This window comes from Ananas comosus, linkage group 8 (genome assembly GCF_001540865.1).
Source record: "Ananas comosus cultivar F153 linkage group 8, ASM154086v1, whole genome shotgun sequence".
NCBI lineage: Eukaryota > Viridiplantae > Streptophyta > Magnoliopsida > Poales > Bromeliaceae > Ananas > Ananas comosus.
This window is the reverse complement of record NC_033628.1, coordinates 10470411-10493075: the sequence shown is the minus strand read 5'-3', so window position 1 is coordinate 10493075 and position 22665 is coordinate 10470411. Positions and strand designations below refer to the sequence as shown.

At 36.1% G+C, this 22665-nt stretch overlaps 3 protein-coding genes across 3 annotated transcripts; all 3 read right to left on the bottom strand.

The window, feature by feature from the left end:
- Window positions 1399-2097, bottom strand: LOC109714631. The gene has a single exon (XM_020239327.1). It carries the CDS (start codon window positions 2095-2097, stop codon window positions 1399-1401), a length of 699 nt encoding a protein of 232 aa, XP_020094916.1.
- LOC109714630 lies at window positions 7727-9383 on the bottom strand. The gene is made up of 3 exons (XM_020239326.1): window positions 9071-9383; window positions 8621-8714; window positions 7727-8084 (listed from the first exon to the last, which is right to left on the bottom strand). Exons 1-3 carry the CDS (start codon window positions 9381-9383, stop codon window positions 7727-7729), a joined length of 765 nt encoding a protein of 254 aa, XP_020094915.1.
- Window positions 18247-18936, bottom strand: LOC109714629. The gene has a single exon (XM_020239325.1). It carries the CDS (start codon window positions 18934-18936, stop codon window positions 18247-18249), a length of 690 nt encoding a protein of 229 aa, XP_020094914.1.

The following is a 22665-nucleotide window of genomic DNA, read 5'->3' as shown; positions in this document are numbered from 1 at the left end:
CCTCTCGGCCGACGTCCTCCACATCGGCGCCATCTTCGCCTTCAGTTCTCCGCGCCCTTCCCTTCCTCTGCCTCCACCGGCCCCAAATCTATATCACGACTTATCCACCGGAACCCTGAACCCCGCCATCGTCACCGACCCCTCCGTCTGCGAGGCCGTCGGAGAGCTCCTGACCAAGCCAGAGCCCGAACTAGCCCAGCGGATCGCGGCGGAGTGCTCGGGGGACAACTGGGAGGGGATCGTGCGGCGCGTGTAGCCGAACACCAAGTACTTGGACGTGATCATGGGCAATGGCACAACACAAAATACTCATACAAGCTATCTTACATTGCTGAGTTATTGCGTTCAGGAATGTTACCATAAATAAAAATTTCCTATATTGTTTTCATCAACAACTCGCAAGCTAGCCAGAGATATCTGAAGAACAATCAAATAGTCGAAAAAGAGCACGCAGATAAGAATGAATCAATTAGAAGTTCACATCGCATTGAAAAATCAATAAGAATAATAACTTATACTGTACTTTGTTTTGTAGTTACATGGAAAGTTTCGAATCAAGTTACGAAGAAAAGTGAAGATTAACACGGCAGGAAATGTTGCAACGATTGTTTTGTTTTGCTATTTCAAGAATATCTGAGAAGTACAAATCACATTTTAATTATCATCTTGACCAAATACTATAGTTAAAGTAGTACTTAGTTGTATTAAATTACTCCACCTTTTGTAGTGAATGAATTTCTGTTTCTATTAACTACTGTTTCTATGAACTCCTATATTAATTTACTCCACCTTTTGTAGTGAATGAATTTCTGTTTCAGAACTTTTGTTAATATTATTGATATTTCTTCTCTATATTTTCGAATGTTACTAACTAATATATCGGTATATCTTACATGCATCTTTTTTTTCATTTTTTGCACTCTTTTTTTTTTATCTGATTTGCAAACTTATAGTTACAAATATGGTATAATTTTTTATATATTTGTTAGTCACTGCTTAGTTCTCTTTCATATGAGATTTTTTATAGTTCTCCCATATAAATATATCATTGGTTTTTAGATTTTTTGAATTTGTAAAATATGTAATGATTGCAAATTTCAAATATTTTGTTAGTTTTAAATTTGAACACTATTATAAATATAGTGTTAGTTCTTATCTTATTTTTTTTATTATGCATTTAGGATCGACCCATCACAGACTTAACTAGTAATTAATCTCTCTAATCTGCTTAGTTCTTATCTTATTTCGTTACCAACAGTGTACGGTTCATAAATTTTTGAATAATCATAACTCACCCAACAGACTAACAAATTAATGAAGAAATCTTTTTAATAACAAATAAAATAAAATAAATCTAACTATGCTCATCTATCGCTCATCTATTGCTCTAATTTGCTTTTAACTTTGTTTTATGAGTATCCTCCCGAGCTCGTAGGAGGCGAAGGCGCGGGCGCACGCGCAGGCGATCTGCTCATGGCTCAGGTCTCGCCGCCACCACTCGCTCCTCCGCACTTCCGCCGGCGTGTCCATCTCCACCCGCATCACCTCCCTCGCCAGCCGCTCCAGCCCCGCCCGCCGCAGATCCTCCCGGCCCAGCCTCGTCGCCGCCGCGTCGCCGAGGTCCGCCTTATTCCTCACAAAGAAGCCGTGCTCCCTCCGCAGCCCGTAGGCCACCACCTCCACGCCGGCCCCGACGAAGCAGAACCGGGTGCTGTTGAGGAACAAAAAGAGCTCGTAAGGCGGGCAGGTGTCGTGGTCGCGGTGCAGCAGCTGGTAGATGAGGCAGCGGTTGCTGACGCAGAGCTGGAGGAGCACGATGTTGCCGTTCGGCTGACAGGCGACCTCCAGACCGACGATGGGGCGTTGGTCAGGCTTGGAGCTGCCGCCGCCGCAGCCTCCGACTGTTTCGCCGATCCACCTTGTGACAACGACGTCGGAGTGGGTGACGGTCGTGGAGATGCGGTGGGCACGGGCAAAGATCACCTCTGTCAAGGTCCAGTCGTCGTCCATCAGGAACGGTTCGCTCGTTGCCGACATTTTCTTGTCCTTCTTTGCCGACATTTTCTCTTCCTCCTTCGGTTGCGACGTTGAAGACATATTCTTTCTTTGGCGAAAGAAAGAGCGAAAGAGCAAGGGAAAGAGGCGTTAGAAGCAGAGGGAGGAGAGAGTAGGGGGAATATATAATGGCTAAAAGAGTTTAGCGGAAAGATCGATCGGATACTACCAACCCAACTCTGAATACGGAAATTGTCAGATCTGAATTAGAATTCTACATTAATAAGATTCGTATATACATTTTGATTTTTGAATTCGAATCTTTTTTGAATTTGGTTTCGAATTTTTTCTTTTTCTTGGGATTCAGATTTTTATTTGGATTATTAAAACGGAAAGCCCCAATAGCTATTTTTTCAATATGAATTCATATTTGTTGGATAAAATTAATATCCAAATTAATTCACAAAAATTAATAAAATTTTATATGCCTTTTTGTAGCGGAATTTATGCTGAAGTTATCATAATCGGATTTTGTCCTATTTTGCGAACTCGTTAATCCGCCAAAAATTTATTCTTTCTCGTTACAAATCGGCTATTAGAGTTGATCGCAGCACACCGCCCTAAGGTTTCTGATGGTGTCCTATAACGAATCCAAGAGAGAGAATTTCATAGAGAGATTAATTAATTTTTTTTTTTACATCTCATATGTGGCCAATACTTCATATATTTATAGGCTATAAGGAACACTTTACTTCTAATCATATTCTAATTGAATCTCATATAAATAGAAATTTAAAGAGATTATAATTTATCATTTAGGGTGCGTTTGGTTCGCATTATGAAAGATTATTAGGAATAAAAGATATCCGAGAATCTTATTCCTATTCATCCTATTACTAAGATGTGGAATTCCTGTGTTTGGTTCGCACGGTAATATTAATTAGCAATGTTATTTAATATTACAAAAAATATTCAACTAATTAATTAATTTATTTATTTAATTTTAGATAATGTTATCAAAAGTTTCAGAAAAAAAGGGAGAGAGAGTATAAGTTAGAGAGAAAGAGCATAATTAAAAAAATAGAAAGAAAAATATAGTCGAAATTAGAGGAAGTGAGAGAGTTGAAATTTTAGAAAGAGAGAGAGAAAGCTTAGTTTAGAGAGAGAAAAAAAAAGTTTAGAGAGAGATATAAGGTTAAAGTGTAAAGAAAAATAATATCAATTAGCGGGTGGGTAAGAAGAAAGAAAGAGATTAGACATATTATGATTACCCCAATCTATTAATATGAGGATACCCACCTTCCCTCAAGGGAATGAGATTAGTACTTTGGGGTGAATCTTATTCCCAAGTGAATCCAGTATTACCAACTAGATTACTTAGTGCGTTTACCTAAATTCCGTCATACTTTTTTATTTTTATTGGATTAGTAGGAATCTTTAAAAGATAGCGCGAACCAAACGCACCCTTAGATTTATTTCCTATCCCATATAAATTAGGAATATCTAAGATAATTAGCAATATTTATTTTTTATCACATATGAACTGGAAATATTTTAAATAAATTCTAATGTGGACAAATTTAAACATCTCCTACTCGTACACACTTGATATTTCCAACATCTCGCACTCAAAAAATTATGAAATTTAGTTTCCAAATATTTTTAATAGTGTAGATCAAATCTAATGAAACTGATCGTTGATTTAGAAGAGTCATTATTGAAAACAACTTGGTACCACGGAGACCTCCGTACTATAGTATACCAGCTTAGCTAGCTATATATATATATATATATATATATATATATATATATATATATAGTATATATATATATACTATTGAGTGTAACGTACAAATGCACGTAACAATTATTTAATTTATTTTAAATTAATAAAAATTATAAATCATATTGATTAAGAATTTAGAATAAAATATTTTGTAAATTTATGATGTTATTTTTATTAGAAAATATCTACAATATGTTCTTTTATATACATTAGATATTTTATATATTTTTTAATTTCAATAAATCTAATTAATATTTTAAATAAGTGTTTTAAACTAAAAGCATCAAAATTAATTGACATTTATTTTAAAATTTAAAAATTTAATTTTGATACATTATATAATTAAATTCAATTTTGATATCAAAAATTAAAAATAAATTAATTCACGATTTAAACTCAAATTTAAATTTTAATGTAAAATAGATGAATACAGATTTGAGTATCAAAATTAAAAATTTAATTTAATTCATAATTTAAACTCAAATTTAAATTTTAATGTAAAATAGATGGATAAAAGTGCTATTTTTTAACAGATTGATTATAATCGTATATTTTTATTTCAAAAAGTTTTAAAATTTATCATAATATTTTAAAAATTGATCATAAATTTGTACATCATATTAATTCAAAAATATGATTTATAAATTTATCAACTAATCTATCTTTAAATTATTTCCTTTGTAATATGTTGATAGTCCCAAAATTTAAATTAATTTTATATTTTGAATTGAAATATAGATTTACAGTAGATATTCAAGCAAGAATTTGGATAAGCATAATTTTTTCCTATTCTAGAGATAAAAAAAAATAAACAAATTTCTAATTAAAATATAGATTCATAGTAGATATTTTTCGGTTAGCAAAAATTTGGATAAATATATTTTTTTACTATTTTAAAATACGTGATTTTATATATAGTATAGATAGTGTAGATATTATATTATAGATAGAGATAAAAAAAGAATTAAATAAATTTTGAATTAAAATATAGACTTATAGTAGATATTTTCCGGTTGGTAAAAATTTAGATAAGCATAAATTTGTTTTTCTATTGTAGGCAAAAATTTTTTTTTCTGTTGTAGAAATAAAGAGGAATTAAAAGTTTGTTCAATTCTGTTATTTATTTTACGTAACAAAAGAGCAATCAATTTTTTTTCAATTCCTGCCAAAAAATGGGTCTGTCGACAGACCGAAATTTAAAATATGTGCTTTTATATATACTAGTTGAGTGTACGTACCAATGCACGTAACAATTATTTTAATTTATTTTAAATTAATAAAAAATTATAAATCATATTGATTTAAGAATTTAGAATAAAAATATTTTGTAAATTTATATGTTATATTTTATTAGAAAATATCTACAATATATTCTTGGATAAGCATAATTTTTTTCTATTTTAGAGATAAAAAAAATAAACAAATTTCTAATTAAAATATAGATTCATAGTAGATATTTTTCGGTTGGTAAAAATTTAGATAAGCATAATTTTTTTTTCTGTTGTAGGCAAAAATTTAGATAAGCATAAAATTTTTTTCTGTTGTAGAAATAAAGAGGAATTAAAAGTTTGTTCAATTCTGTTATTTATTGTACGTAACAAAAGAGGAATCAATTTTTTTTTTTCAATTTCCGCCAAAAATGGGTCTGTCGACCTACCGAAATTTAAAATACGTACTTTTATATATAGTGTAGATAGTCTGGCTAGAATACTATCAATAGCACGAAACATTTGATGCTATTAAGTTTTTTGCCGTTAGATTTACCTTTTTTATTATTTTTCATCCGTTCGATTATATTATTTAACTAACTACCCACTCAATCTTTGAGGGCCCACGTCATTCTAACTGCACATTTTTTTAATCAAAAGGCAAAATATTTAATAGCACCAAGTCATATGTGCTATTAATAGTATTCCAGCCTAATTCTCTTAGGCGGTCCACAAGTTGAAGCCCATCCTCAGTGTGCATAAAGTCAAGTGACCCCATGTATTTCACTATAGCTCTTTGTTTTTAGCTTTTATGGAGCGGAAAACGAAAATTCAAATTTTGTTAGCGTATTCGTAGAAGAAACTTTTCTGAGATAACTTTTTTACAGATAACCAAACATTAAATAGTTATTTTTTTAACTGAAAATTAATTTTTGGAGTAGTTTTCAGGGAAACCAAACACAGCTTAAGCTTTTGACAACTAACAAGTTTGATCTCTTTTTATTTAATTAAATTTACATTTTGGGCGAGTAAAGCAAATTTGGGCTTTTAGCTTAAGGAAACCCGCCCGACACTCATATATCTTTGGGGGAGGGCTGTGTGGGCTATAGGCATGACTTAGCATTCAAACTCCAGCTAAATGGACCCTTTAAAAAAATTATATGCTAACGATAAGGTATAAAGAGTCCGGCTGGGATACTATCATAGCACAAAATATTTGGTGCTATCAAGTTTTTTGTCGTTAAATTTAGCTCTTTTATCATTTTCATCCGTTCGATTATACTATTCAACTAACCACCTATTCAACCCTAGGGCCCACATCATCCTAACCGCACATTTTTTAATCCAAATGTAGAAAACTTAATAGCACCAAGTCATTGGTGCTATTAATAGTATTCCAGTCTAGTTTAGGTATAAATTCAAAACAAACTTATATTAACTATTTTCATTGAGGGGATAAAACTCTAAATGGTGAAGATTTAATGGTTGACTAACGATAGTCAGCTTGTAGGGACAAAATTATATAAATGTATATATCTTGGAATTTAAAAAAAAATATATTTGATACTGAATACTTTATAGGGATATATTGAAAACTATCTCTATAAAAAAAAAGAAAAATTTAAGATTTTTTTTTGTATTGTTTTTGTAGAACGCAGCGAAAGTATTCGTTCGTACCTTTTTGCGGAAGCGATTCGTGCTACAACGCGATGAGCCCGGATCGTAGAGGTGGATTCACATGTCCTTGGATCGTCCTTTAAGGTCTTCTAACGCTTCGAACCCTCGGTGGATCGAACTACAAATGAGTACGATAGCGAATCTACTGTTCAAGTCCCCTTAGAATAATACGTTAATGGAGGATATAGTATCTCTCTTTTGTTTTCTTATTCACTTTCTTTTTCCGTATGTAGTATCTCTCGTTTGTTTTATTATTCACTTTCTTTTTCCGTATGTAGTATCTCTCGTTTGTTTTCTTATTCACTTTTTTTTTCCATTCATGTTTTATGTGGGATCATCTGTATATTTATAAGGGATTTCAAAATCCTAATAGAGTATGAGATAAGGCCAAATCGGTTATTAATTGTTATCCTAATATGATTAGGATTTATCTCTAATTAGCTTTTCAATTTAAAAGTGAGATTAATCCTAATCCAATTAGATAACGTAATAACCGTCGGATCGAGCCCGATCATCGGCGCACCCGATTCGATTTAACCGAATGCCAACAGTTTTCGTATTTTATTTTTTTTGAATATTTTTTTTATAAGAAATATTGAAAGAATGGTAGGTGGATTGCTTGTAATTATTACATTTCAAAGTATTTATTTGGAAAATAACATAAAAATAAAGAGCAAGCATTTTTGTTTGCATTTAAAATTCTTTTACGTTATTAATCCATCGTCCATCACTTGAAGGAAATTCTTTACGAGTTTGCAAAATTATAGAAAATTCTTTTACTTGCATTTCAAATTAGCAGAATTAATATTTTTATCAGAAAAAAAAAAAAAGCAACCATATCAAGTGAAGCTTAATGGTAATCTTCGAGTAATTTGCTCGAGCTTTACACTTATCAGGCTTCTACTTTGCATTGATTGTCTTTAGAGTGGAGAAGGAAAAAGAAAGAAAAGGAAAAAAGAAAAAACCAAGAACACGAATGCCCAACATGAATGATTACACACATGCATCTTCTCCAATCCGATCAACAAGAAACGTGATGATCAAGAAATGGATGGAACTCCTAACAATCTAACAGCCCCCGCCTGAGCTTGGAGGCGACGTAGGCCTTGGCGCAGGCGTAGGCGATCGTCTCGTTGCTCAGGTCTCGCCTCCCCAAATTACTCCTCCACACTTCAGCCGGCTCCTCCATCTCCACTTGCATCACCTCTCTCGCCAGGCGTTCCAGCCCGGCCCGCCATAGATCCTCCCGGCCCTGCCTCACTGCTGCTGTGTCGCCGAGGTCCGCCGTATTCCTCACCGAGAAGGCGTGCTCCCTCTGCAGCCCATAAGCGACCACCTCCACGCCGGCCCCAATGAAGCAGAACCGGGCGTGGGTAGAACTAAAACCGAGAAGATCTAGTTCATCGGGTGCAAAAATACTGAAAGACAATCGAGAAAGAGAGAAGAAAAATAAAGCACAGAAAATTTACGTGGTTCGGCCACCGGTCTACGGAGCAGATATCTTCATTATAATCAAAGTGATGTACAAAATATGCCTCTTTCACAAAACCCTAATTCCAAAAATACATCTATATTTTCTCTCTCATCTTCCACACTAAACCAATGGAATAAAAGGTACATTCATAGTAGTGGCTAAATCCTAATACAACTAGGAATACAAACCCACTAAGATTAAAAATATCTCAATAAAATTAGGTATAATCTAAACTTAACTTAATGGAATAATTAAAACAGAATTGGGTTAGAAAACCTTGCGGTACAAGAATTCGAGACATATTTAACAATCTCCACCTTAACTTGAATTCTCTGTCTTCTCCACCAAAATTTCAAAAAACTCTTGAAGTGCTACTGCACAAACAAAAAAGTTTACGAAATACTTGACCATGATCGCCTAAAACTTACTGAGCAAATCTGCGGGATTCTTTGAAGTGCCAATCCTCTTATCTCCAACTACGGCTTTTGCAACTTCTGTTGCATCAGAAAGACAACTTGTCGTAGGGCGAAACTGCTGAAGCGATCAAACTTCTCGATCTCAAATTCGTCGACGTCTTAAACACCCAAAAGAACACTCCGGTTCTGATAGCAGTTTGGTTGAATAAAACCAGAAAGATCTAGTTCGTCAGGAGCGAAAATATCAAAAGACAATCGAGAAAGAGAGAAGAAAAATAAACCCTAATCCCAAAAATACATCCATATTCTCTCTCTCATCTTCTGCACTAAACTAATGGAATAAAGTGTATATTTATAATAGTGGCTAAATTCCAATACAACTAGGAATATAAACTCACTAAGATTAGGAATATCTCAATAAAATTAAGCATAATCTAAACTTAACTTAATGGGATAATTAAAACAGAATTGGGTTAGAAAATCATGCAGTACTAGAATTCGAGACATATTTAACAGGTGTCGATAAGAAACTCGTAGAACTCGCGAGGGGGGTGGGCTTTGCCGTGGTGCAGCAGCTGGTAGATGAGGCAGTGGTCGCGGACGATGAACTGGACAAGGACGATGTTGCAGTTCCGCTGGCAGGCGACCTCCAGGCTGACGATGTAGCGGCCGCCGTTGGTGCAGTCTTGGACGGTTTCATTGATCCAGTTGGCGATGATGATGGCGGAGTTGGTGACGGTCGTGTAGATGCGGTGGCCATCGGCGAAGGTCACCACGGCCAAGGTCCTATCGTTGCTCACCAGGGTCAGCCGGCACGTCGCCAACATTTTCTTCTACTTCTTCGAATTCTTTCCTCCTTGGTTTTGTCGTTGGCTCGTTACAGAGAGAGAGAGGGAAAGTGTTGGGAATCTGGTACTCGCCCCAGTACCGGATTTCATGAATCCGCAACCTATTCCAATACCGACTGTTGTGGATTTGGTACCGATTGTTGGGATTCCACAATGAAAGCGTCAAATCAGATTTTTACCATAAACCCATCTCCTCAGCAAAAGCTGATACAATCACAAAAGAGAGAAAAAACAAAAACAAAAAATATGCGGGTAAAATAAGATTCATTAAATAAGAGAAGATTACACCTAACTACTCTTCTGTAACAGAGTAGCTCCAACCCGAGCCCACTTTTTGAATCTCTCCTACCCTTCTCTCGTCTTCTATAAACCTAAAAGACAACCCATCTACGTGCACCAATGCACTAGGTGCACTCAAAGCATGAATAACTTACCCCAATCCTAATATATTTAGGATTTCTACTTTAATTAATATTTAAATCTATCTTAATTAATCTCTAATGGATTTAAATATTAATCTCTCATTNGTGCACTCAAAGCATGAATAACTCTCTCTCTCTTGGTACGACACACCCAAAGCTCTAGCTGTACATCCCCAAAAACAACTCATCAAGAGCTATTTATAAAACTCCACCAAAACGTACCCCAATCCTAATATATTTAGGATTTCTACTTTAATTAATATTTAAATCTATCTTAATTAATCTCTAATGGATTTAAATATTAATCTCTCATTAATATTTAAATCTTAATTTATCTTCAACAGATTTAAATATTAATCTCTTATTAATATTTAAATCTTAATTTATACAAGAAAATCAATTACAAATCTAACCAAATCCTAACATTCTCCACCCTGGTTGGATTTGTAGTCTTCAACCGCTGCGTCGAGCTCACCATGCAAGCTCCATCTTGAGCTTGTCTCTTCTGCTCGATGTCGTCGCATCCGTCGCTTCGCCTCGAGCGACTGCACCTCCGCGAACTTTTGGAACTCAAACCGTTTTCGCTTCCGTTCTGACTGTGCTTCCGTTTAGATCGTATAAGTTCTCGCGCTTGTTCACCTCGCACATGACCCGATCTCATTTTCGGACCCTCATAACTCCACCTGAAGCCGAAATATCGCAACCCTTCGAGTCCAATGCACGTAACGAGATCAAATTTCGTCTCAATCCAAAAACGTGTCGCACACCTGTCAGCGTCCTCACGACCCCATCATGCATTCGGATTTTCACCGTGCCGACGCCCAAAACTTTGCACGCCGTCCTATTCCCCATTAGCGCTTTTCTACACTTGATCGCTTTATAGGTGGTAAAAGACTCCTTCTCCGGGCAGACATGAAAGGAACATGCCGAATCGAGCACTCACGCGTCATCCGAAATTTTAGCACCTCGGTCGCGGCATATAACACGTCAGAATCGATCATCTTCGATTCTACCGCCTGTGCCATCGTTGTTATCGCATCGTCCTAGTTCATGACAGTTTTCTCCTTCTGTCGCTTTAACTCCTTCAGATCATTTTGAAGTTCCTGACAGTTGCGCTTGATATGTCTTTTTCTGTGATAGTAGAAGCACTCCACCTCAGATAACGGCTTCTACTGTCGATTTCCGATCGCCGATATTGTTACCTCCTTCTTCGCTCTCACCACTAAAGCAATATCCCGGCTCTGCGTGACCGACTCCTGAGTAATCTTCTGCATCTCATTTGAGAGAAGCACCGTCGTGACCCCCTCCACGCTTATGGTCTCCTTACCATAAAGCAACGTAGTCACCAGATGCTCACATGTCGCCGGTAACAAAGATAGTAAAATCAGCGCCTTGTCTTCGTTATCCAGATTGACTTTGATGCTAGTCAACTGGGCCACCACCTTATTAAATTCGTTAAGATGCTCATGTACACTTGTCGCTTCCTGCATCCGCAGTGTAAACAATCGCTGCTTCAGATACAATTTATTCGTCAAAGATTTGATCATGTACAGATCTTCCAATTTCTTCCACAACTTCGTTGGTGTCGTCTCGCTAACTATGTTGTAAAGAAGAACCTCATCTGATAATAATAGATGAAGCGTGCTTAACGCCTTCCGTTCCATCTTCGTCTATGCCGCATCCATAACCTCCGTCGGCTTCGCCCCCTTCCCGTTCAACGTCTTGTCCAACTCTTGTTGTACGAGGATCGCCCGTACTTTAATCTGCTATAATCCGAAATTGTTCTTGCCGTCGAACTTTTCGATTTCGAATTTCGTGGCCATCTCTGTCAACATTTTCTTCTACTTCTTCGAATTCTTTCCTCCTTGGCTTTGTCGTTGGCTCGTTACAGAGAGAGAAAGGGAATGTGTTGGGAATCCGGTATTCGCCCCGGTATCGGATTTGGTGAATCCGCAACCCGCTCCGATACCGACTGCTGTGGATTCAGTACCAATTGTTGGGATTCCGCAACGGAAGCGTCAAATCGGGTTTTTACCTTAAACCCGTCTCCTCAGCAAAAATTGATACAACCACAAAAGAGAGAAAACCAAAAACAAAAAATATGCGGGTAAAATAAGATTCATTAAATAAGAAAAGATTACACCTGAGAAACTACAACCCGAGCCCTTTTTTTGAATCTCTCCTACCCTTCTCACGTCTTCTATAAACCTAAAAGACAACACATCTTCGTGCACTTGTGCACTAGGTGCACTCAAAGCATGAATAACTCTTTCTCTCTCTCTCTCTTGATACGGCACACCCAAAGCTCCAGCCATACATCCCCAAAAACAACCCATCAAGAGCTATTTATAAAGCTCCACCAAAACGTACCTCAATCCTAACATGTTTAGGATTTTTACTTTAATTAATATCTAAATCTATCTTAATTAATCTCTAATAGATTTAAATATTAATCCTAATATAGTTAGGTTTATCTTCTAATTAATATTTAAATCTTAATTTATCTTCAACAGATTTAAATATTAATCCTAATACAATAAGAAAATCAACTACAAATCTAATCAAATCCTAACAGAAAGAAAAAGCGAAGTAGAGAGAGAGAAGGGTGTTTGAAGAAGAGGGAGGAGAGAGTAGGGGAATTTAAAAATGGATAAGAGTTCAGCGAAGAAAATTGAGCGCATATATAAAAGTTAGGGTAATTTCATTCATACCCTTCGGAAGATTAGAAGTATTATAGATACCCTTGCAAAATTTGTAATATCACAAATGCCCCTTTAAATACCTATTTTATTTCAAATTTACCCTCATTGTTAACCTTCGTAAGTTTCTATAGTTTTAATCCACTTTTTTTATTATATAAAAATATATTAAATATAAAATTGACTATTTTTTCCCTTATTTTGAATCTCATAGCGGTATAGCCATTATTTACTTTCCTATTAACTAGTGGAAATAATGTGTATACGACCCTTCAAATATAGATTATTTTGAAATAGGCTAATAAACTTTTTTTTTAAAACTTTTCTTTGGTCCATATATTGACAAATTTGTCAAAATTAAGTTGTTCATTTGCTATAAGTTGTTAATTCTTCAGCAAAATAGCCAATCAAAACTGCCATAAATTGATACAATTATTGCGTAAATTTATTAATTCTCATTTTAATGCTTGAAATAAATCAAAACAAATAAAAGAGAAGAGAGTGAGAAAATATATAATAAAGTTGAAAAGCTACTTCAAAATAGCTTATTGTTGAGAGAGTTCCATATATTTTCTATGATAAGAAATATAGATGAAAATCTTTTCGTAATTTTTTCATAACATTCTATAATTATTATGAAATTGATTTTTATTACTAATTTTAAAAGATTTATTAATAACTTTTATGAAATTACTTATTAGCATCTAATTAGAGAACTTCTATAGTATTTTGTTTAATATTTTTCAAATAATATAATTAATTCACTAATAAGTATAAGTAAAGTATATTCATGAGTTAAAAGTCAAAGAGCATTGATGAAAAGAAGAACAAGGGGTATAATAGGAATTTTCTTACCGTTTATTTAACTTCGACAGAAAATTACATATAAAGGTAGTTTTGAAAGTTTTTCAAAATTAAAGTGGCATTTATAATATTTCAATTTGTATAGGGATATTAGTGAAAATATAAACTTTTAGAAGGGCATTGAATAATTTTTTTTTTTTTTTGAAAATTTTATAAAAGCAATTGTGATAAGAGTAAAATGGGTATATAGTTGTAGCATCCCTGGTTTTTGGGTTGCCTGTGAGATCTCAGCATCTAATGAGGCTTGTCGACACATATGGAGGGTGTCAGGACAAGTCGATGTAGTTTTTGCGCGAAATGAACGCAAAACGGACTCGACGCGAGGCAAGAGTGGAGTTCTGACGCTGAAATCTACAAGGTGCAGATTTTTAGTGTTGAGTACCGGTACCGGGCAAAGGAGTACCGATACCCCAGTGTAATTTCATAACAAAATGCTCTCGGGTTGCACCAACTCATGCTGAGTACCGTACAGCATCGGGCTGGTACCGATACACTATGTGCGAACTGGCGGGCTGAGAGGCCCGAGTACCGATAACCAAATCAGGTACCGATACTCCAGCTGTAATTTTGAGTTAGTGAGGAGCTTTTTGGTTATTTGAAGTGGCGTTAATATCTATCTTATCCCCACCTCTTTATTTATGTCTAGAGAGACAAAGAAAGAGGTTTTTGGATTGCTGCTCTCTCTCTCTAGTTCTTGATCGTGTTCGAGGTGGAGGTCGTGGCTCAAGCTCGTGTGATTTTGGATGTCGATCTGGAGGGCTGTTCGAGCGTACGTACGTCGCGGTTGCGCCGTGGGAGGCCGGGCGAGCGCGTGTTTTCCTTCTTTCGACTTCTCGCCGTAGTTGGACGAGCTTTTCGAGGTGGATTAATGTTTATCGAAATCGTCGAAACTCCTCCTAAGCTCAGCATCGTCGACATGTATCAGTGGTTTATTTCCCTGATAGTACTCAAAGTCATGGATTAGAGTATAAAATCTGAATTTGGAGTTAAGTTAGAATTATAATTTTACATGTTTGACTTAGAATTGACATAGGAGAAAACTATTGAACCTTGCACTGTCATTTCTGAAAGTTATCAGATTTAGCTTTAGAAGCTGTGATTCTTTTGTATCGCCGCCGTTAGTATGCAGTGGATACCCAGACTAGTGTAGGTTGAGGTTATGCTCGTGCTGGGATGCCGATGTCATTATGCAGTAGAGTCTAAAATGCTTCGGACTATCGAGTGCCGTTGGGGTTGACGGTGGACCCAGATTTCTGTATTACCGCTATTAGTGCAAGGTGGATACTCAGATGTGTATAGGTTGAATTTACACACGCGCTGAGGAGCCGAGTGTGTTGTTACGGTAGAGGTGGACTGTGTTGGACCATCGGGTGTTGTCGGGGTTGACCGTGGACCCAGATTTATGCAATTTGCAGCAGATTATGCCAAGGGCACGTGAGTTTTGGTGGATAAATCAGTTGACCATTTACAGTGATTACAGCATGTGAGAGCCTGAATGAACTTCGCATAGACACTTGTAAACTCGATCGGTTGGGTTGCGGCCATGAATGCCATTCCAGAATGAGGTTTCTGTACGATGATGTCGCAGTTTATGTTGGGACAGTTTTTGAGTTAGATTCAGACAGGGTAGGTCCGTTTGGGCAGCTCGTGTGAGGTTGGGTCAGTGGTAGTTAGTGACGCCTTTCTTTACCTTTAGTGAGGTTGTGATGTGGTGGAGTTGCAGCAGTCCTGTCGGACCTTTTTACTTAGACCGGCTACTCTTTGGGGTACGATGTAGCCTAGACAGGCGAGACGGGCGTACCGCAGTCTCTTGTAAAATTGGGCCAGAGATCACATTATTATATCTATCGGCTACTCTTGGGGTGGTGTACAGGTTCGGTTCGACAGACGGGACGGGTGCATTCATAGTCTCTAGTGAGATTGGGCCAGAGATCACATTCTTATATCTACAGATAGTTAGTGTTGATTAGCGATAGTATAGTGGCATATAGCTGTAGAGTTTTAGGAGCTTCCTTCACTATCCTTATGCATACTTTCTGTATACTTAGAGGGTGAGCCGTTGAGGTCGGTGACGGTACCCATTGAAGACTACTTCTTTTTGCAGTAGTTCTCACACCTAGTTGTTCATCCCTTTTTACAGAGCCTTCGTTCGCGGCTGCTGCTGTTGCTGATTTTGATCGTGGAAAGGGAGTTGCGAGCTAGATCCCTTCCAGCCTTACTGCAGTACTAGAGGAGTATCTTCCAGAAGTAGTTTTGAATTTTTCTTGTACATACTGTGATGTTGTCAGGGTACTCGCTGGAGCGAGTTGTGTTGTAGGCATTTGTATGTACTGGAACCCCTCGTGGTTTTATATATTACTTTTCAGTTTTAGCAGCTCTTACTTTGTGGTTGTAGCTTCTTTTGATTTATAGGTACAGTTATCGTTTTATATACAGAAAAATTTTTTGTGTATACGACTGGTCTGTCGTGGTCGAAAAGCCATGGTAATCCGATACATGACAATAGTTCCGTTAATTAAAATTTTAACGGAAAATTATTTAATAGTTACTTTTGAAAGTTTTTCATACATAGAGGAGTATTTATGATATTTCAATTTTTAGAGATATATTTATGTAAATATTACCTTTTGAAGGGGTACTCAAAAAAACTTCCCTAAAAATTATTAGCTGTGAAGTAGAATTTTACTGTTGATTCGAATTTACTAAAATCGATGTGGTCTTCTATGTTATCCATGCATCACCTAAAGTATATAATAATCAATCAAATCCATCCTTTTGAAACAAAAGTTTTAATTTTTTAAACAATCATGTCCATGAGTAAATCCCAAAAACATAATTTGATTCCCAATTAAATTATGTGGTGCATGCGACTCTGACATTCTAGACTTCTTGTAAAACTCAAACTATTCGTCATATTATACTGCCTCTCCTACAGTTGATGGAGAAGACTTTTTCCTCCATTCTTTTCATCTTTTTTTATGGCCAATTTGTATAAAAAATCCACTTATTTTGGGCTTTTGCAAAATCGGGCCACCTTTTTCGTTTTTGCAGATTCGGTCCGTTTTTTCGTCCGCCTGACCAAAATACCCTTATTACTTTTTCTCTTTCCTCTTTCTCTCTCCTCTCTGTTTCTATCGTTCTGTTTTNCGGACGAGGAGACGTTTTACACGCCGCAGCGCTCGGCGGAGTCGGCGTACAGCGATAGCCCCAGCAGCCCCATCTCGTGGCGGTGGTGTCGAAAGCTCGTCGGCGATGGTGAGGGAGCTGCTCGAGGTGGTGCTCGCGCTGTTGAGCTCGGGCTTGGCGGCCGCCGACTTGCGCTGGTCAACGAGGCCACGCAGGCCGCGGGCTGCGACGAGCGGAGAAGCCGCGAAGCTCGGGGTCAACTCCGCCACCACCGCTGCGTTGCTCCGCCGCAGCCGCTCATTCTCCTCCACCAACGCCGTCGCTCCTCCTACGTTGGCGGCGGCGGCGGCGGCGGAGGCGGTAGGGGTGGGGCCGAGGACGAGGAGGCGAGGAGGAGATGGGGACTCGGTCTAGGGCTGGGGTCCGCGGCGACGGGATCGAAGAAAGGAGAGAGAAAAAAAAGAGGAGAGAGAAAAATATATAAGGGTATTTTGGTCAGTTTGCTGAAAAAGTGGACCGAATCTGCAAAAACGAAAAAGGTGGTCCGATTTTGCAAAAAGCCAAAATAAGTTGATTTTTTATGCAAAAAAGCCTTTTTTTATTTGCAACTATATTTTCTTTGTCTAGCTAGTCTCTCTATTCCTTGTTGCTCCATCATCTATGGAGAGATGAATATGCAATTTCATTTTTAGTACTAGATTTACCATCATCTTTTTATTGTAATCTTTGCACTAACCCATCCAATTGAGCCAACCTTTGAATGATCACTATTCATTTGCTCATATCACTCTCTCTTCTCTTTCTAACTATTAAAACTTAAATTTTGAATTATAAATTTAAATGTTCAAGTTTGTCTCTTAGACTATTATGAATTTAAATGTTCAGTTTGATAATTTAAATGTTCACTAGTCATATCCCTCTCTTCGTCTTTCTCTGACTGTTAATACTTAAATTTAAATTATGAATTTAAATGTGCAGTTTGAATTATAATTTAAAGTTAAATTTAATTTAAATTTAACTATTAATTCAAATCATAAATTCATATTTGAATTTAGAAGTTAACGTCAAAGAGTAAACTAAAATGTGATTCAAATTATAATTTAATTTATGAAATTAAATTTGAATTAATATTCTAATTTTAATGTCTCAACTTTTAATTTTGTATTTAATCAGTCATAAGTTAATTATAAATTAAATTTTAAATTCAAATTGTAAAATTAATTGTGTATGTGAAATTTTAATTATAAATTTAACTCGAACTTAAATTTAACTTACACAAAAATATAAAAATAGAGAAAAGTCATCTACTTGCATTTCAAATTATACGAAATAAATATTTTACAAAAAATAAAGCAACCATATCAAATGAAGTTTAATTGTAATCTTTAACCATATCAAATGAAGTTTAATTGTAATCTTTAATCTTTAGGAAATTAAAGATGAAAGATCGAAACTAAGGCGAATACGGGTCCGTAAATTTCCTGGAATAACATTCAAAAACTTGATCTAAAGTGTGCTTCATCTATCATTATAGAAGAAGAAGCCCCTACTGCATAGTATATGTGTATGTTTACACTTTTAGCAATACACTTTTTATGATCATCTGAACAGTGGAGTGAGAGGGCGAAATACGAAAAAGAAGAAAACAATCAAGAACACTATATATCATCAATACCATGCATGTTGTCCAATTCGCCAAGAAACGTGATGATCATAAAATGGATGGAACTCCTAACAATCTAACAGTCTCTGCCCGAGCTTGGAGGCGACGAAGGCCTTGGCGCAGGCGTAGGCGATCTGCTCGTCGCTCAGGTCTCGCCGCCTCCAATTACTCGTCCACACTTCAGCCGGCTCCTCTATCTCCACCCGCATCACCTCCCTCGCCAGGCGCTCCAGCCCGGCCCGCCGCAGATCCTCCCGTCCCAGCTTACTTGCCGCCATGTCGCCGAGGTCCGCCGTATTCCTCACCGAGAAGCCGTGCTCCCTCTGCAGCCCGTAGGTGACCTGCTCCATACCATACCCGACGAAGCAGAACTGGCTGTTGTCGAGGAACGCAAGAAGCTCACCACAGGGTTCCAAAGGGCGCTGGAACTTGTAAATGAGGCAGCGACCACCGACGCATAGTTGGAGGAGNGGTTCCAAAGGGCGCTGGAACCGGTAAATGAGGCAGCGACCGCCGACGCATAGTTGGAGGAGGACAATCTTCCCGTCGGGCACGCAAGAGACCTCGAGACCAACCACTTGGGGCTGGCCGGAACTGGCACTGGGCGTGTTGAATCTGCGGGTCGTGTTTATCCAGTTCCGGACAATGTGGGGAGAGCCGGTGACTATCGTCAATATGCGGTTGATGCCATTGAATGTCACCTCAGAGATAATGGAGCCATTCGCCAGTCGCATGTGCACTCGATTCGTCGCCACCATTTTTTCTTTTTGGAATTCTTGAGAGAGAGAGAGAGAGAGAGAGAGAGAGAGAGAGAGAGAGAAGAGCGTTAGAATTATACGATGGGGGAGAGAGGAGAGGGTATTTATATTGAACGCAGGCGCGCTATTGTTTCGGTTTATTCTGGTAAACCAGGTCCACGACGGACTTAATCCGTTTATAGTCAAAAATTTTAGAAGCGTGCACACGTCACCCGTATTTAGGCATTTACATTTTTTTTTTTAAAGTCGAACAACAATATTACTTTAAAAATTATTATTAAATTGGTGCATCCTAGAGGACTTAATGTGATTAAAGACACCATATTGATCATCCATACGATTATTATATTTTAATTTTTTTTTAGGTCGAAATAATCTTCGTTAACTCTAGTTGTACTCAGATAGAGAGAGTAACGCCGTCTCCTTACACCCGTTTAGCTTGCCTCACTAACAACGCACAGATCTCGAGGCGAGAGCAATCCAATGGTGAAAAAATCACAAGCACCAGAGCTGTGCTTTTAAAAGCACAGGAGCTCTACTCTCTCTCTCTCTCTCTATATATATATATATATAGAGTGAGGCTACTATGCTATCGGAAGCACGGAGCCTTCCGTGCTTCCAGCTCGTTTTCGATATTGCGACTTTCGAATCGTCGATCGATTAAACTTGATTTAGAGTATGCGGAGTATGTAAAAAATAAATTTTATTATTTTTCGATATCATTTGCCTAGTGATTGAATGGGCTCAAAATCAACAAATTTCAATGGCCGTAGTGAGCCGTTTGCAAGTTTAACGGTGTAGAAATAATCTGATCATATGAAATTTTGATAGAAAATTCTTTATATTATATAAAACAAGATCAATATCTTTGATTTAAAATTTTAATGTCATATTATTATATTTTGTAAGATTTTTATTTTCAGCCATTGATTTTGAGCCCCTTCGTTTACTATGCAAATGATATCGTAAAATCATAAAATTTATTTTCTAGGTACTCAAATACTCTAGATCAAGTTTAACAGAGCCGATCGACGATTCGAAAGTCGCAACATCGAAAACGAGCTGGAAGCACGGAAGGCTCCATCTCTCTCTCTCTCTCTCTCTCTGCGAGCAATTAACTTTTCAGAATGATATATGCAATTATTTCTAAAATAAAAATGTGCTATATTACCAAATGACATATTAAAATTTATTTCTTTTTAAATACAATTTTCACATAGAGTAGTATATAAAAAGAAAAGATTACTGTAATTTTTGTATCTAAGGTGCCTATTTGATAACAAAAAATATAGAACATACCAACAAACCGTTGTATATTTAACCAATAATAACATATGACCAAACCTCTATAGCTGCATCAAATAAAGGTGAGGGATTTGTGAGCTAATTCCCCTACATATTACTTATGTATTATTTTAGAATTATGTATGGACAATAAATTATATTTTAGAAGTTAACAGTTTTACTTTAACTCTTAGTATTTGCTAGAGTTAGCCTCTTGTATTGTATACAGATATTTATAGCATGGTACAAGTTCGTATTCTGATTCAATCCGGGGCGGGACAAATTATTTCTGTTCTTAAAATTTACTTACTTATATATTTGCCATATCAATTCAAAATTTGAATTATAAATCCGAATTTCATTTTAAATTTTGAATTTAAAATTTAATCTAAATTTAAAATTTAAAATCTAAAATTTAAACTGTGAATTTAAATTTAAAATTTTGAATTTTGAATTAAAAATTTGGATTCAAATTTAAAAATTGGATTAAAATTTTAATTTTAGACTTGAATTCAAATTGTGACTTTGAGTTCAAATGTTGACTTCAAAATTTAGATTTAAATTTTAAAATTGAATATAAAATTGAATATTAAATTTAAATTCAAATATAAATTTAAATATAAAATTTAAATTTTTAAACACAAAATCTAAATTAGAATTTAGGATTTGAATAAAGAATTAAATTGTACGAAGTTAATTAATTTAGCGCCATCCTTCCGGTATTTCAAATTATATTATATGAAATTAACGTTAAAAAAAAAAGGATAAAGTGTATAGAAACCCTCCAAACTTTGCTCATTTGCAAACAAATATCTGAACTTTTAATTTTGGAAAAGAGACCTTTAAACTTTGTTAAATAATTTAATAAGTTGCTCTCTTCAACTAAAATTATAAAAGTTCGGTTCAACTTATTACTCGACCGTATGCTCAATTACAAAAATTGGAAGAGAAAATTAATTTATTTTTATATTTTTAGCCTTATAGAATATGTATGTGACAAAATGATAGAGAGGGCATATTAAACTAGTTTTTAAAATTTAAAAAGTCTTTTCGCTAAAAAAGAAATAGCAAGGATAATAAATAAGGCCAAAAATTAATCACAACGGTGGGAATATGGGCATGCACTGCTTCCATAACATTCTCAAACTTTAGGTCAAAAGTGCTGTTTAACTATTATTATTATTATTATATAAGAAATACTTATTGATATGCAACAAAACATTCACTATATAGTTACCAACCGACCAATAAATCAGATTGTTCTTCTTCAGTTCATCGTCTCATCATACTTATTAAAAAATATTTTTATTATATTTTTTTAAATAAAAAAATAATTTATTGATTATCGATGATTTGATATAAATATTACATAATAAGTTTTCTTTCACTGTAGGGTATGTAAAGCAACGGATGCATGTTTCCTTAAGGGTGCGTTTGGTTCGAGTTATCATGACAGGATTACAGGCAATCTTGTCAGGATAACTGTGTTTGGTTAATCCGCTATGTAATCTAGTCGTTAATGTAGCATTACAAATCGAGCAGGATTACATCGAAAATATTAACGGGATGGGGGTCGTGTATCTTGTATTACTGAAACCCGTTAATACTACATATTATGTAAAATGACAATTTTACCCTCAAACAACCCCAAATCTAATTATCAGCATTATTTTCATCTCTCTCGCCTTCCCCCTTCTCTCTCGCACGCTGCTTTCTCTCGCTCTCTCTCTCTCGACGTCTCTCTCTCTCTCTCTCTCTCTCTCTCTCTCTCTCGCGCGCACGAACATCTATCATCTTCTATTGTATCGTCCTCCCAATTAATCATCATGATCTCCTTCCCTCCAATCATTTCTGCAAAAAATAATATTCAAATGACCACAATAAGGGCAATTTTGAAAAAAAATTATACTTTTATGTCAGAATTACTAAATTTTATAAACTGAACCAAACGTATTAATGCTATATTAAACCAAACGCGCTAATCTAGTATTACATTACTGCATTAAACCAAACGCGCTAATGCAGCATCAGTAGTAATCTCACGCCGAAATTCAAGATACCTGGATATGTCGAGATACTTTGTAATATTATATAACTCGAACCAAACGGGCCCTAAGTTCCTTGCATGTTTTCTATGAAAAGTGATCAAAAAATGGAACTCCTAACTACCATTTGATTCGGGGTTAAAAAAAAATTAGTTATTTCATAGATAGGGTTAAGTTAGGGTTAGAGTATTTTTGTATTTGGTTGGGGGTTGGAGTTAGTCCAGAATAGTCAAAAATAATGTTTGATTTGAGTAGATGGGATAAGAAGGATAGTGGGTAAAATAGAGTTTTCTTTGGTTGGAGTAGTAGAGTGGGATCGGGTTAGTAACCCCACCCTAAATGGGCTATTCCGGAATGGCCCATTTGGGGTGGGGGTTTGCTAACCTCACCCCTTTTTGGG

Bases quoted from the DNA above. Each gene is read 5' to 3' on its own strand.
- LOC109714631 (XM_020239327.1), bottom strand. From the start codon at position 2,097: ATGTCTTCAACGTCGCAACCGAAGGAGGAAGAGAAAATGTCGGCAAAG.
- LOC109714630 (XM_020239326.1), bottom strand. From the start codon at position 9,383: ATGTTGGCGACGTGCCGGCTGACCCTGGTGAGCAACGATAGGACCTTG. The intron at 8,715-9,070 runs GTTAAATATGTC...TGGGTGTTTAAG, and splicing joins CGAGTTTCTTATCGACACCT to ACGTCGACGAATTTGAGATC. The intron at 8,085-8,620 runs GTAGTTGGAGAT...ATTGTCTTTCAG, and splicing joins CAACAGAAGTTGCAAAAGCC to TATTTTTGCACCCGATGAAC.